General features: G+C 40.0%; 1 protein-coding gene across 3 annotated transcripts in view; it reads right to left on the reverse strand.

Annotated features, from left to right (window-relative positions):
- Positions 1-16,748, reverse strand: part of TNS2 (tensin 2) — a 257,661-nt gene that overhangs the window by 36,201 nt on the left and 204,712 nt on the right. For all 3 annotated transcript variants that reach the window (XM_089691474.1, XM_089691476.1, XM_089691475.1), the window contains exons 15-18: positions 16,092-16,221; positions 14,249-14,314; positions 13,086-13,202; positions 8,720-10,147 (exon numbers count right to left, since the gene is read on the reverse strand). In XM_089691474.1, the coding sequence (XP_089547600.1) occupies positions 8,720-10,147; positions 13,086-13,202; positions 14,249-14,314; positions 16,092-16,221 (1,741 nt within the window). The remainder of the gene's footprint in view (positions 1-8,719; positions 10,148-13,085; positions 13,203-14,248; positions 14,315-16,091; positions 16,222-16,748) is intronic.

The following is a 16,748-nucleotide window of genomic DNA, read 5'->3' on the forward strand; positions in this document are numbered from 1 at the left end:
AGCAAGCCAAAAGGAACAGAGCTTCAGTGATCCTGCAGTAGGGAAATAATCGCTTCTTGGTTTGGCACACTCCCTGTGCTTGGAAAAGAAATTTCTGACTGGACAATGACGCAGTAAACTGGGAAAAGTCAGGAGAGGAAATTTCCAGGAGTCATCTTAGCTGCTTTGTGGAGTAAATGAATTAATATATGCCTGGGGGCAACTGGACTACATTTGTATCACATCTACATTGCAATTGTGCTGTGTTTGCAAGCATTTGCCTTTCTTCACTTTAGAGATACAGCAATTCATTCTCATTGTAAACATAGGTGCAGTACAGATTGCTGTGTGTTATTTGCAACTTAATACATTTTGCAACACCCGGGTCCATTTATGGACAAGTTAAAATGGAACTAAATTCTCCCAATCAACATTAACTATTCTTAATCAGCTCTTGCCAGACAATTCGCATGGAAACCTATCACAGTTTCTGAATTTAAAAGTTTTTGGGGCCTAACCTTCAACATGGGCATTACAGCAAAGAATGGATTGCAGTCAAATTGGTACACAGACACGATTAATCAAATGCCCATGTTCTCTGTTGTTACTTTGAGTGGTTATACCGGGATGATGCCTGCAGCTACAGCTGGTGGTCGGCTTTCATATAAAAGCAATCCTAGCAGCTAATTAGCTGCCGGAACGCATTTACTAGCAGCGGGAAGGGACATCCCCCCCCCCCGCCACCTTCCACAGCTTTCTTGGGCTCTCCTGTCCCACAGTGGAATCCAAGAATGCAGACGGCTGACCATAGAGCTGATTGGAAACCAGAATGGCTCCAATCATCTCTATGGTCTAAGAAACTTGAAGCTATGAGCATTTCATCATTTCTGTTTTGCTGGATATTAACAATGCCATTTTTAAATTGCGAAAGCATCTGATCACACTGATCTTGGTGTGATCAGATGCTTTAAGGGCAGAGGAGATTTCTCAGAAAAGAATACCTGTCATTGCCTATTGCTATCATGGAAATATTTACATTCCCTGTGATAACAATAAGTGATAAAAAAAAAAAAAAGAAAGCAAAAGTGTAAAAAAAACAAATTTAAATTAAAAAAAAAAAATCACCCCTGCCCCAGCCCCCTTCCCATGCTCATGCTCAAAGGGTCACAAGTGTTGGTCCCGTATCAGTATGTAAACAGAGATTGCACCATGCATGTGAGGTATCACTGAAAATTTCAGATCGAGGGCAGTAATTCTAGCACTAGACCTCCTGTGTAATTTTAAAGTGGTGACCTGTAAAGGCTTTTAAAACGTCGCCTATCAATATTAAAAATTGACTTAGTTTGTGGCTGTTGCATGGGTGTGTGCAATTTTAAAGCATGTCATGTTTGGTATCTATTTATTAAACATAACATCATCTTTTGTATTTTATCAAACAATTTGGCAATATATTGTGTATTTGTGCATTAAGATTCAAAAAAGTGTTTTTTTTTTTTTTAAATTAGCGTTTGAAAAATCGCTGCGCAAATACCGTGTGACATAAAAAATTGCAACACCCACCATTGTATTCTTTAGGGCCATTGCTTTAAAAATATATATTGTTTGGAGGTTCAAAGTAATTTTCTAGCAAATAAAATGGTTTTTCATGTAAACAAAAAGTTGCAGAAAAGGCTTGTTCTTCAAGTGGTTAGAAAAGTGGGTGATGTGTGGCATAAAATTCTAATGTTGGTCCTAAAATGCCAGGATAGTAGAAGCACCCCCAAAATGATCCCTTTTTGGAAAGTAGACACTCCAAGATATTTGCTAATGGGCATGGTGAGTATTTTTCAGATCTCATTTGTTGCCACAAGTCTTTGGAAAATGAAGAAAGAAAACAAAAACCCTGTGGCAAAAATGATATACTCACCATGCCTCTTATCAAATTCTTTGTATTGTCTACTTTCCAAAAAGGGGTCATTGGGGGGGGGGTTGTTTGTACTATCCTGGCATTTTAGGGTCTCCGAGACTGTGATAGGTAGTGAGGAAGTGATATGAGGAAATATGCCCTTTGAAAGCCTGAAAGTGATCATTGGATTTTGGGGGCCTGTATGTTGATAGGCTGCCAAAGAGTCTCTCGTATGTGGTATCCCCATACTCCGGAGAAGTAGCAGAATGTGTTTTGGGGTGTTATTCCACATATAGCCATGGCATACATGAGCAATATATCATTTAAGTAACTGTGTAAAAAAAAAATTGCAATTTTTCAAACATTGTATGGTAAAAAATCTTTCATGGACTCAACATGCCTCTCATTTGTACTGTCCTAGCATTTTAGCACCTCAAGAAATGTTATAGGCAGTCTGAAAGTAAAAGCTGAGTAAATTCCAGTATATATACAACATAGTTTGCAGACGCTATAACTTTCACACAAACCAATTAATATACATGTATTGGGATTTTGTTTACCAAAGACATGTAGCAGAATACATGTTGGCCTAAATCTAGGATTAACTTTGAGTTTATTGCATATTTTTTGTAACCAAAAGTAGAAAATATCTTTTTTTTCAAAATTTTCGGTATTTTTTTGTTCATATCACAAAAAATAAAAACCATAGTTGTGATCAAATACCACCAAAAGAAATATCTTTTTGTGTGGGAAAAAAGGAACATAAATTTTGTTTGGGTACAGCATTGCATGCCTGCACAATTACCAGTCGAAATAGCGCAGTGCCTGGTCAGGAAGGGGAGTACAACTTCCAGAGGGAAGTGGTTAAAAATGAATTAAATAGCATTTTCAGTTTGTGGTGCTCAGGTACAGTTAAATCCAGTTTTAAACACAGTTGTACAAACTGCAACTCTGCATTCTCAAGAGTGTTTAATATCTGAATTTAATCACTGCTGCTCTCAAAATCCACTTTTAACCAAAACTAATTCTTTGCTATCAATTTTTGCTTCATGGTAATCATTGTTGCTCTTAAACATCTGTAGCCCTGTCCATGCTGCATCGGGCTGATGCTGCATCCACCTACAGTAGGTCAGTATGATTTAAAAAAAAAAAAAAAAATCCCATACTTCTATTTTAATCTACAAAACCCTGCCTTCTCTTGTAGTCTGTCTTTAGTGTTTGCTCTGCTAGGCATGTGTCTTTTACATACTTTTGAATCATTATCTGACAAGTACGACCCCTACTCCATTTCAGTATAAATTTAGATAATCTTTATGGGGCAAGCATAGAATGGGGTAGGTGCTAGCAGATATTATCTTATCGACTTATCAACGTATTAGGGCACTTTAGGTACAAAAAGAGAATCAGCAACAAACTACTTTGTAAATTGCCAGACAGACTGCAAGTGACCCTATTTCCCCCATTCAGATCTTTCATCTCATTTCTGTCACCTAATCTCTTCACACTGTAACGTGTGCTCTCTACCTTTTCTTCTCACAGTTCTGTTCTCTCCTTAAACTCTCCTTCCTTCACCCTTCTCCAACCCACAGATCATTTATATCACCCTCACTCCTGCCCCTTCCTTTGTTGCACTCATCAAATCCTGCTAATTCTGAACCCACATGCTAACAAAATCTCTATGGCACTAGGGCATATCCCTTCATATACAGTCAGGTCCATAAATATTGGGACATCGACACAATTCTAACATTTTTGGCTCTATACACCACCACAATGGATTTGAAATGAAATGAACAAGATGTGCTTTAACTGCAGACTGTCAGCTTTAATTTGAGGGTATTTACATCCAAATCAGGTGAACGGTGTAGGAATTACAACATTTTGCATATGTGCCTCCCACTTGTTAAGGAACCAAAAGTAATGGGACAGAATAATAATCATAAATCAAACTTTCACTTTTTAATACTTGGTTGAAAATCCTTTGCAGTCAATTACAGCCTGAAGTTTGGAACGCATAGACATCACCAGACGCTGGGTTTCATCCCTGGTGATGCTCTGCCAGGCCTCTACTGCAACTGTCTTCAGTTCCTGCTTGTTCTTGGGGCATTTTCCCTTCGGTTTTGTCTTCAGCAAGTGAAATGCATGCTCAATCGGATTCAGGTCAGGTGATTGACTTGGCCATTGCATAACATTCCACTTCTTTCCCTTAAAAAACTCTTTGGTTGCTTTTGCAGTATGCTTTGGGTCATTGTCCATCTGCACTGTGAAGCGGCGTCCAATGAGTTCTGAAGCATTTGGCTGAATATGAGCAGATAATATTGCCCGAAACACTTCAGAATTCATCCTGCTGCTTTTGTCAGCAGTCACATCATCAATAAATACAAGAGAACCAGTTCCATTGGCAGCCATACATGCCCACGCCATGACACTACCACCACCATGCTTCACTGATGAGGTGGTATGCTTAGGATCATGAGCAGTTTCTTTCCTTCTCCATACTCTTCTCTTCCCATCACTCTGGTACAAGTTGATCTTGGTCTCATCTGTCCATAGGATGTTGTTCCAGAACTGTGAAGGCTTTTTTAGATGTTGTTTGGCAAACTCTAATCTGGCCTTCCTGTTTTTGAGGCTCACCAATGGTTTATATCTTGTGGTGAACCCTCTGTATTCACTCTGGTGAAGTCTTCTCTTGATTGTTGACTTTGACACACATACACCTACCTCCTGGAGAGTGTTCTTGATCTGGCCAACTGTTGTGAAGGGTGTTTTCTTCACCAGGGAAAGAATTCTTCGGTCATCCACCACAGTTGTTTTCCGTGGTCTTCCGGGTCTTTTGGTGTTGCTGAGCTCACCGGTGCGTTCCTTCTTTTTAAGAATGTTCCAAACAGTTGTTTTGGCCACGCCTAATGTTTTTGCTATCTCTCTGATGGGTTTGTTTTGTTTTTTCAGCCTAATGATGGCTTGCTTCACTGATAGTGACAGCTCTTTGGATCTCATCTTGAAAGTTGACAGCAACAGATTCCAAATGCAAATAGCACACTTGAAATGAACTCTGGACCTTTTATCTGCTCATTGTAATTGGGATAATGAGGGAATAACACACACCTGGCCATGGAACAGCTGAGAAGCCAATTGTCCCATTACTTTTGGTCCCTTAACAAGTGGGAGGCACATATGCAAACTGTTATAATTCCTACACCGTTCACCTGATTTGGATGCAAATACCCTCAAATTAAAGCTGACAGTCTGCAGTTAAAGCACATCTTGTTTGTTTCATTTCAAATCTATTGTGGTGGTGTATAGAGCCAAAAATGTTAGAATTGTGTCGATGTTCCAATATTTATGGACCTGACTGTAAATGACACTCCAATATTACCTCCCTCACCCTTCAACGTCTCCTAACTTCTGGAGATACAGTATACCGTTGTGCTCAAAAGTTTGCATACCCTGAAAGAAATTGTGAAATTTTGGCATAGATATTGAAAACATGACTGATCATGCCAAAAAACTGTCTTTTATTTAAGGATAGGGATCATAAGAAGCCATTTATTATATCACAATGATAACAGATATCACCCAAATAGCCCTTGTAAAACGTTTACACACCCTGGAATGTTTGGCCTTGGTACAGATACACAAGGTGACACACACAGGTTAAAATGACAATTAAAGGATAATTTCCCACATCTGTGTCATTTTAAATTGCAATTAGTGTCAGTGTATAAATAGTCAATGAGTTTGTAGCTCCCAGATGGTTGCACTGAGCAGGCTGGATACTGAGCCATGGGGAGCAGAAAACAACTATCAAAAGACCTGCATAACAAGGTAATGTAATAATTCTTCTGAGCAGTCATATTTTCAATACCAATGCCAAAATTTCATGATTTCTGCCAGGGTATGCAAACTTTTAAGCACAACTGCATCCCCTGTTCCCTCACAACTACTACGATAACCCTCTTGGTCTCTCCTAAATTCTCTAACGTGCGTCTTCAGTCTCTCCCTCTCTACTTAAAAAGCCCTAGCTAGACCCCACCATGTCCCATCTCTTTTCTCCCATTTACCTCCATACTCCTAGAATGCCTAGGTTACAACTGCCTGAGTTACCACCTCTCTAATAACAACCTTCTGGGATCCTCTCAATCTGGATTTCGCACACAACCCTCCACAGAAACTGGTTTCCTAAAACTTACCATCGACTTACTAGCTGCTAAAACTAATGGTCGCTCCTCTGCACACTTAACATTTATTCTCTATGCTGCCTTTGATACGGTTAAATTCCCTTCCTCAATATACTCCAGTCCCTTGGCCCCTGTGACTGTTCCCTTTGCTGGTTCTCCTATCTCACTACAGCTTCAGTGTCTCTTACAACTCTCCCTTTTACTCTCCTCCTCCTCTTACTGGCGGGGTCTCCCAAGGTTCTGTCACCAGACCTCTGCTATTTTTTATGCCCCTTCTTAGCCAATGACACCACAAAGCTACTAAATAACTCCCTGGTTATCCCTTGCCTCGACTATTGCATCTCCCTCCTCGTTGGCCTACCTTTATATAGGCTATCCCCCTTTCAGGCCATCATGCATGCTGCTGCAAGAATCATCCACCTTACCAACCATTAGGTGTCCTCTGCCCCTCTCTGCCAATCCATCCATTGGCTTCTCCTCACCCAATGAACAAAGTTCAAAATACTACCAACCTACAAAGCTATTTACAACTCTGCCCCGCTACATCAACAACCTTGTATTAAAATATCAACCAAACCTCCAGGGCTTCTCCAGAGCCTTTTCCACGCTCTGGAACTCGTTACGCCCAATCTGTCCATCTATCTGCTACTCTTTCAACCTTTAGAAGCCCTCTGAAAATCTATAACTTCAGAGGATTCTATCCTGCCTCTAACTAATAAACTGTATTTTGTGTGTTTTTACTTTATCCATCAGCTCATCCCTAAAAGTTATTAAAGTGGACCTTTGGCCACTTCTCCCCCTTGTAGGCAAATGATGTACATGGGGGGACAGGGCCACACTTTTTAATGGAAAACAACAAACAAACAAACCACAACAACAACAACAAAAAGACATCCATATTCTGGCAGCAGAGGGGAGGAGAAGTGGAGAGGAAGGAAGTTGCTGTTGATGGTAAAGATCAGATTTAACTTTTATATCACTTGGCACCTCCTTTTAGATTGTTGGCTCTAACAAGCTGGGCCCTCTGATCCCTCTTGTATGGAGTTGTATTGCAACTGTACTGTCTCTCTCCATTTTGTAAAGAACTGCACAAACTGTTGGTGATATATAAATATTGTATAATGATAACTATATACTGGCCCCACCTAACATTAAACATTATACAAGTGCAGTTCAATTGCTTCTCAGTATGTATCCCAAGACTAAAAAAAAAGAAGACTATAAATCCTGTGTGCATTATAGGCACTAACTCAGGACCAAGATGCGAAACATTCATAGTTAAATTTACAATCACACAGGTTTGTGCTCTTAATCAGCTTGTGAATCTACCTCAGCTTCCTCCCACAAAGTCAAGGGATGCATATCATGTATGAACTTCCTCTTTCTCAACCTCTTAGGTAGGAGGCAGAGCCTAATGCAAGTCCTCATAATCCAGACAGCTCTCTATGAAATTCTTCAGAGCCTGTATTTTTACAGCAGAAAGGAGCAGAGACCAGAACCTAGATTCTGCCCATGGCTAGGACTTTATAACTCTAACTTAGTCCGATCCAAGTCCAAACTCCTCTTTTGCTGACAGGTGGATTCTATCATTTTCCAAAACAAGTTAAATATTGCATTATATATGTTTTGTTTTGATTCTAAAGATATGTACTGAGACACTACTAACATAATTACAGTACATGCCAGCTACAAAATGATTGGGCATGAAATTGGTTCCCATTGTGGGATGGGGTACTTCCAATTCCTGGAAGCTTGAACTTTCTCGAGCCCAAAATGCACACATACATGTAGCAGAGTATATTCAAGCTGTGTAATAACAGATACCCTGAATATTATTCCTGCACACATAAATATACTGATTCATTACCATAGATCTTAAAAAGCAAAACAAAGTAAAGCTATCCATACATGGTTGCTGGCAAACCAAGAATCTCTTTACTTTAGTAATATTTGCCAATCTCTTGAGACTGACTGTTCACAAGCCTGTGGTTGTTATACAAAATTTTGGCTACAGAGGGCACTGCCCTCAAAATCTCAAACTGGCTACCAATCCCACTGGACAAGTATAGGTGTCAGATGTGAGATTGACTCCATGTTTGCACATTAAAATGTCATCTGAATAGATCCCATCTTTTTAAAGTAATCTTTGACAAGAAAACCGAATTTCTAGTTTAAAATAGTCAATATACTGTATGACAGCCACCAAACAGTTGTGGCAATTAGACCACTGCAAATACCCAGATGTCTTTTTCAAGGCCAAGCTGGAAGCTGGCATACAAAACAATTACTTTTGTGCTATTGTACAGTGCTGAGCAAACCCTTTGGCACTATATAAATACTATATAATAATAATAATTACTTAGAATGATCCTTTCTATTCACCAAGCATGTAAAATACTGATACCTTTACAATCTGCTTTAAATGTGCTCCTCCTTTCCCCAAATCATGCAGACCAAACAGCACTGTTTTTATGCAAAGTATTACTTTTCCTGAAGCCAGGAACTAAGTCCTTTTCTCTGTCTATGATTATCAGCCTGGCTTTACCTTCTTTAGGCTGAGCAGGAAGCAATATGTCAGTGACAAACTAGGTCCCTAGAAGCAGAGTTTCTGTAAAAAGTGGCAAAGTAAAGAGTTGTTTTAATATATTTCTAATAAGGATTGTTTCATTCTACTCACCTTTTGGTTGTTGTTGTGGTGGTGTTAATTCGCCAGTACTACCTGCTGACATGGTGTCACTGCTCATTCTCCGAGGGTCAGAGCAGGAAGGGACAATGGGAGACACGGAAGTTGGAGGAGACGGACTTCCAGGTTGGTTATAGGAAGACATACATGTGGGAAAGGAATGGGCACCATAACCATTAGGTGGACAGTGAGTAGGAAGATAAGAAGGGTGCAAGAAATGTGGATAAGCATGAGCATATCCAGCATCTGAGTAATGGTTATAATGCAAAGAATCTTCATTATGAGGGATGGGGAACCCATAGTGCATCTTAGATGAGGGAACCTGAAAGGGAGGTAGAATATCATGGTTGGGTTGTCCATAAGGCTGTGATAGGTGTATTGGCAGTTGCTCTCGATGAAAATGCTGAACTGGTGGCATCTTCCCTCCATCCAAGGGCCACAAATTTGGCACAGGGTAGCAAGGTGAACTCTGGCAGTGAGAACAGGGGCACATAGGTGGCAAAACAGGTTCATGAGCAGGAGGCTGGCACATGTACTGACGATTTTCTCTGAGACTACCTCTCTTTGGTGGACTTTGTGTCTGATTTGGATAATGTTGAGGTCCTTCAGACAAGGAGCGATACAGCCTCCTTCGCTCTTGTTCCCCATATATGCCTGGATAGTGAACACCTTGCAGTATGGCACTTGTTCCTGGTGGACCACGGGAATCAAAGATGCCTTCTGTTCTGAAGTAGGACCTGTTAGGAGGTCCCTCAATACTGGGACCTGCATATCCTGATCTACAGGAGCAGTGTCTAGATAATAAAGGCCTTCTTCCTGGAAACATAGCTAGGCCACCAATCTGTCCCATCTCTTCTTCCAGAATGGCTGTCTCGCGATCTGCTTGGCCCTCCCAAGGATTTTCACAAGGGGATTCCCTCTGTTCTTCCCAGGATGGGGGTGTTAAAGGCAAACTTTGAGATGCTGCTTCATCAGACATTGCAGACCATGGAGGGGAATACTGAAGTTTTGATTCTCCGTTAATGTTTGGCTGAATGTTCTGGCTTGTCACTTCCTGACTAACCTGATACCGTACATTTTGATGTCTTCCTTCTAAATTCTGCTTCTGGTGTGCATTTGTAGTTACCACTTCCTTGTGCCTGAGAACCTGAGAGTACTGGGGCTCAGCCTCCTGTTTTACACTGACTCCAAAACCACCTAGAAGTTTCTCTAGGTCTTCTCTCTCAGAAGCTGTTGGTAATATTTTTTGTGGAGTCTCCTCCAACCTTTCTGTAGCAGCTGAAGAATGGCCAGAGTCACTGCTGACAGACAAAAGACGCCCATGTTGCTCAGGACTTCCATTAGCAGATGTCAATGGTGTTGTCTTCTTCTTCACTCGGGCATACAGACTTCCATCCAACGGGCCACGAGTATGACTAAGATCTATGCAAAGAGAGAAAAAGATATAAAGAAAAGAGAAAAACAACAGAGGAAAGTTAAGAAGTCACAGACATAATCAATTATATGATGAAAGTAAATAGTAAGAATGTTTGATGTTGTTATGAATACTAATAGACAAACCTAAAAGCAGTCGACAAACTAGGCAAAATACATTCAGCATAATAACACACAAAATTGGAAATGAGTGCCTCTATCGAACTGGACAGTTGGATTTGTTTTTGTCCTGCATTCAAGTAACTTTTACTTTTAAGGCAATGTTGTTAAAGCAGAACTACACTGCTTATGAGCACCGTAAGCCAAAAGCGCTATTGAATTTATTTTTAAATTCCAGCTATGTCTCCATGCTTTATTTTGCTGAGAATTTACTTTGAAAAACATGCCCTAACATTTCTGGCCATCTTGAATAAGGGCAGATGATTCATGAAGCTTTTACTTCTTAAATTTATCTGCTCTTAATTCTGACATGCAGGCAAGAGGGTGTGCAAGAGGGTGTGCTTAGCTGACAAAACCCCTCCTCCCCTCCTGAAGACTCCTGGGATGTATCACATAATTTTCCTTGGCCTGGAAACCTGGAAGGAACTTTAGAAAAAAATAATAGAAATAAATAGGATATACGTTCCTATCTATTTACTAATGCTAGTAGCATAAGGCTTAAAAATAATCAATGTTGATTGAGAGAGTGAAGTTCAGCTTTAAGCAGCAATAGGGAGATCCTTCAACATGTGCTGTATAGTGAATGTGCACAATGGATGAAAAGGAAGCTCTGTTTAGTGTCTGAAAATGCTCTACCAAAGTATCAGATGATTCTGTGACCTTAGCATGAGCTCCTGTGTGTTTTAAATCGAATGAATAATCCGCCTTGTTGTTAAACCTTTCCTGCTCATAATCATAAGCATGTCATTAACAGAACTGTGTAGAAGATGCCAAGCAAAAGCTTGGGTGCACTGGACCCAAATCATATGAAAAAACCAAGGAACCCATAGGATCCTCAGTCAATATATTAAACAACTATGAACTATTCCACTGAAATCCTTGCAACAAATAGATTTTATTACAGAGGATTTCACAGAGATAATCTAAAAATGTATATTCCACATGCAGTGTGTACAGATCCAAATACACCACAACACTGTTAATTCTACAGTTTAAATAGTCGTATATTTAGTCATCCAAGTAACATTTCAACATGTTGCTATTTCTTGAATTTTTCATACAATACTTAAAAAAATACTATATTTCTCTCGGAATATAGAGACATTTGTAGCATTGAGTTAATGCACCCACAGTTAATACAATCCTGGTAAGACCTGTGATTGTGGAATTTATCAAATACTCATGAACCCTGTATGTGCTTAATCTATTGAGCCTCTCCAGTTAAAAAAAAAAAACACATCTACAGTAGAATGTTTTCTACCCATGGCCCCCACATACCACAAAAAAGGGATGCTAGTATGGGTTAAGATTTATGTGCAAACATATATGACCAAGCTTGTGTGTAAGACAAGAGCATATCTGTCCAACAGCTAAATTGCTAAACTCATAGAAACACAAAAGAATGAAGACAGAAAAAAAGACCAAGTGATCTATTGAGTCTACCTCCAAAAAACTCATGTCTATGGCCAACTAAACAGTTAACAATACCTTGTTTGGGATCAATTACTAAGGACCATGATTGGTTATCATTATTTTATGATACAGAAAACCTAAACTCCAACCACAGTAAAACTGGCCAAATATAAACGTATATGATTGTTTCGAAAACAAAAATAGGAATAGTCTCACATCCGTGTTGTCTTTAGAGCCATGTACTCAGGACACGTACCCTGCTAGGGTCACCCCCACTACAGCAGTTGGCATCTCTCCCCCTCAGCTGCCTGTCAGAACGATTGACTTCAAAGCTGAAGGAAGCTGCCCTTGGCTCCTACATGTCACATGACACAGCGAGGGGGGGAGCCTGGGGGCAAGAACATCCCAAAGCATTCTGCTATGCTTTGACTTGGGGAAGGAGAAAGTGGTAACAAAGATGTGTGCCTAATTATTTTTTTTTTTTGGAGTAGTCTCACATCCGTGGTGTCTTTAGAGCCATGTACTCAGGACACCTACCCTCCTAGGATCACCCCCACTGCAGCAGCTGGCATCTCTCCCCCTCAGCTGCCTGTCAGAATGATTGACTTCAGGGCTGAAGGCAGCTGCCCCTAGGCTCCTACATGTCACATGACACAGCGAGGGAGGATCCTGGGGGCAAGGACATCCCATAGCATTCTGCTATGCTTTGACTTGGGGAAGGAGGGAAGGACAAACTGGCAACAAAGATGTGTGCCTATTTTTTTTTTTTTGGGGGGGGGGTAATGATTATTTGTGCTGGAGGGATTTATTTATTTATTGGGGGTGGGGGGAGGTGTAGGCCATACACAGATACAGTATGTCCTCTGTGCAGATTATGTGCAGTGCAATGATAATGTCACCATTACTGTTACTTTACAAAGGTAGTCTGGGTTTGCTAAGGAATTTCGTGCATACAGAGTGCCTATAAAATGCATACCCTTTGTGCCTATAAAACAATATATTTAAAGCAAAGTATTTCTGTATGGAGTTCAGCTGTACGTATACAAGAAACATATTTTTCCAGTCTCATCCTTTCCCACTGAATCATTAATATTACTCACACAAACATAAAAGACTTCAATTGCTTAAAAAATTAAATTGTTTTATTTAAAGCCCACAGTAACATAAGGTCACCATAATATTAACCTGAATTCAAACCTCTGCTCACTTACTAATCATTTCAAAGGAAATGACTAATCCTTTAAATCTATCCCTCCGGGGTAAACTACATGACAGACACTGAATTGAAGAGCCCCCTGTGCTATAGGTGAAACGCTTCTGCTAAGAGCTTACATGACGCAAACGGTCAACTCACCTTCCAGACTATCCTCATGGTTAACATTGAGATTTTCATAGGAGTCATAACGTACTAATGGATCAGTGATGTCATAATCAACCGCAATGCTGGGATCCTTCCGGATTACATCTCGCCCTTTAATGACCAGGGAAGATATAACAATAAGTTAGAGGACCAGCAGGAAGGCAAGCAGACATAACATTGAAGTGCTGTGTAGGTGTGAGCCAGATGTTTAAGAAGTCACATGCCACAAAGGTCAGTACAAAAATGTAGGGGGGACGAGATATACAGTATGTCATTGTGGGTCTTAAGGCAGTGAGTTGAAGTAGGATAAACCAAGTCAGATATTTCCTTTTGGGCTCACTTACACCAGATGCAGACTAAAGCATTTTTCTATGCAGTATCAACACATATACAAGAAATTAATGTATTTCAATGAGCCTAGTTTCAATAATTATGATGTTTTTATGTGCACTTAAAAAGCACATTATGCTGCTTTTTTTCACATAAATGTACTGGAAAGCATGTAAATGTACATGAATCCATTGCAAACACATGTGAATACAACTCATTAAAAAAAAACATAAATAATGCCTACAAAAGTACCACAAATACACAATAAAAGCAACAAAAATACACTGAAATAAATTACAAATGCACACACGGAACTGCATAATGCATTCAGGGATTCTGGTGTAAACAAGCCCTTAAAGGAGAACTCCAGCCTAATTACAGGATAACGTTTCACCTTTTATGAGAGAAACACGGAGGGTGCAATTGCTGACATATGCTGCAAACACCAGTTAATTAGCTTTCAGGCTGACCCTCTAGCTTTATTACTTTGAGTCAGTAACCTAGAACAAGTATGCATTAAATCTGAACTTTTGACTTTCCTGTACAACTGTCCTGGGTTACAAAACCAGAGCAGAAGGTTAGTTTAGCAGCTAGACAGATAACATTTTTAGCCAAAGGGTCAGCTTGACATCCAGCATATTCAGCAAAGGTGTCAACCTAACAGCCAGGAAACTAATTTAAAAATCACAGCAGGGCATAGATCAGCTACAGCACATAGATTTTTTGGAGGCCATACATCATGGGGTATTTGGAACACACTGCTTTTATAAAGGTATAAAAAAAGTGTACATACATCAGTCGGGCTAGAAAATTCCATTCTCACTCACCTTTTCCCTTGTCCTGTGCAGAGGAAAAGATCAGCTCAACAACTGCATCTTCCGGGAATCTTCCATCTAATAGTTAAAAAAAAAAAGAATATAGCTACTATGCTAAAGAACTGCAATATTAGACTTGGGTTGGTTCCAAGACACACGCAACTGGTTTCAATCAATGAGCACTTAAAATATAAGAAAAAACGAATGTCACAGTGAACAGAATTTTACATTCCATGTTTTATAACACCAGAACTAAAAAGGACATAAAACATGATTCAAAGTTGTCCATTTCTTTACCTAGGACTGAGATAAGTGACTTTATCTTATTACAGTAGACAGATGGAGCTTTAATATGTTTTGCACAGCATGTGGTGGGATGATGAAATGTATAAATGCTAAACGTAATAATACTGCTGACAAAAGTCCCTAGTTAGTAAACTGAACGTGTACATAAACCCTAATCACTATGTGTACATCTACCCCCACCATGTGTTTCCAATCCCAGTGCATTTGGCCTTTGGCTGAAAGTAATGAATTCAATGTTTTTTCTTATCTCCAAGTCAGTTGGTGGGACTTTTCTACAGTTTTCAGCCCTCAAGCAACTCTTTGACACTGATTTCTCAAAAAAAAGATATACAAATACAGACTTTTTCATGATCACTATCTGAACATATACACTCTCCCTACCCCGCATGACAATGCACAGGTACACCTGACAGGTGCACAATGACAAGTTAGCATTGCTCAACCGTGGCCCATTCAGGATCTAGGAGAACAGGTGACCTGGCTTCAGTGACGCCACACTTATACGGAACCCAACATCCAGGAATAGAATCCTGCTGGCAAAGCGTAGTAGAGTTGATTAGCTACATAATTAATACAGTGTGGACAAGCTGACTCGTTTTCGGCTGATAGGCCTTAATCATTGCTATGATTAAGGCCTGAAGTCCAAAACACATTAGCATGTTTGCACTGCATTGACTATGTAGCCAATAAAGTCTAAAGCATTTGGATGACACCAAGTTGCCAGCTTAATTCTTTTCCTGAATGTTGGGTGCCACATACTGTAAGTGTGAAGTCACTGAAGCCAGGTCACCGGTTCTCCTAGCTCCTGAATGGGCCAAGGTTAAGTGATGCTAACTTGTCATTGTACACCTGAAAGATCATCCCGATGGGTTAGGGTGCAGCAATGTATTGGGGGTGCTTGCCACTAGTAAGTGTTGATTGGGTGCTCCAGGCAGTGCTTGAATAACAAAATGTTCAGGCAACAGGTGGATTTATTCTAAAAGCTATCAAAACATCATTAATTAATTAATTCAACCCTTCCTTCTAGATTGTAAGCTCTAACAAACAGGGCCCTCTGTTTCCTCTTGTACCAAATTGTATTGTAACTGTAATGTCTACCGTCATTGTGTAAAGAGCTGCGCAAACTGTTGGCACTATATAAATCCTGTATAATAATAATTAGGCTACATTTACATTTTCTCACATATCTTGTTTGATAGAGTACCTGAGATGACTATACACACAACATGCAATGGTTTTGAGAATAAATTTGGTGGTTCTGCAAGTTAATGAGCATATAAGTGTTTATTGTCATAACGGTGGAATATTCATGATTGATTAGTGATAGTTCCTTTTTTTTTACACAGAACAGGAAACTGCCCTCCACCCTATGCAGCCAACGCTGGCCATGAAATTAAGTCAAGGAAGGAAGAGTAGATCATATCAATGATTCATAATAGTATATCTCACACTATCCACTGCTCACTGCAAAGATCAGCCCTTGTACAGCCATTATTGCAGAGGTCTGGAGACAATTTGTAACTGCACTGCATACGATGCTCCTCCTTACCTGTGCAAGCACAGTCCAGCTGGTCCTTGCTGAAGCACAGATGTGTGTTGTGAATGGTGCATGTATGGAACTGAAGTCTGAAGAGCACTTCTCTCTCATGAGGCTTGCAACGCTTGTGATAACATTTCACCTGTGAAACACACAAAGGTTAATGCTGCTTATTAATCCCACCTGCAGACTAAGCTGTATAGACATCAGAAGCAATCAAGAGTAAAGAAATACAGAAATAAGATTATTCTCACCCTACTGGCCATATTCAGTCACACTACAAAATGATTGCAGTTTTATGGGCTTTGTTAGTCAAACTAAACCCAATCACCTTTTACTAAAGAAATATCCAGTTATGTGTCTCCCAGTACAGCTCCTGCTTTGTCACTCTGCCATATGTGCCTCTGGCCCACAACAAGGGGCTGGGCTGGCACACAGTGGTCTGCCTTGGAAGCTCGTCCAGAGCAAGAATGTGCCGCTAACATAAACCCAAACTGCAGGCGGTATAAAAGGTGACACATCCTATTATTAGTTACAATCACTAAACCTAAGCCCTTGGGTTTCTAAGGCACAGGATTCAATTAAATCACAACCATATATCAACATATGATTATAAATAGTATAAAAAAAGAAATTGTACGTAAAACAACACCTACAGCCCTTTAAAAA

The sequence above is a fragment of the Staurois parvus genome, unplaced genomic scaffold (assembly GCF_062004578.1).
Source record: "Staurois parvus isolate SC_StPar_1 unplaced genomic scaffold, SC_StPar_1.0 ptg000562l, whole genome shotgun sequence".
Classification (NCBI taxonomy): domain Eukaryota; kingdom Metazoa; phylum Chordata; class Amphibia; order Anura; family Ranidae; genus Staurois; species Staurois parvus.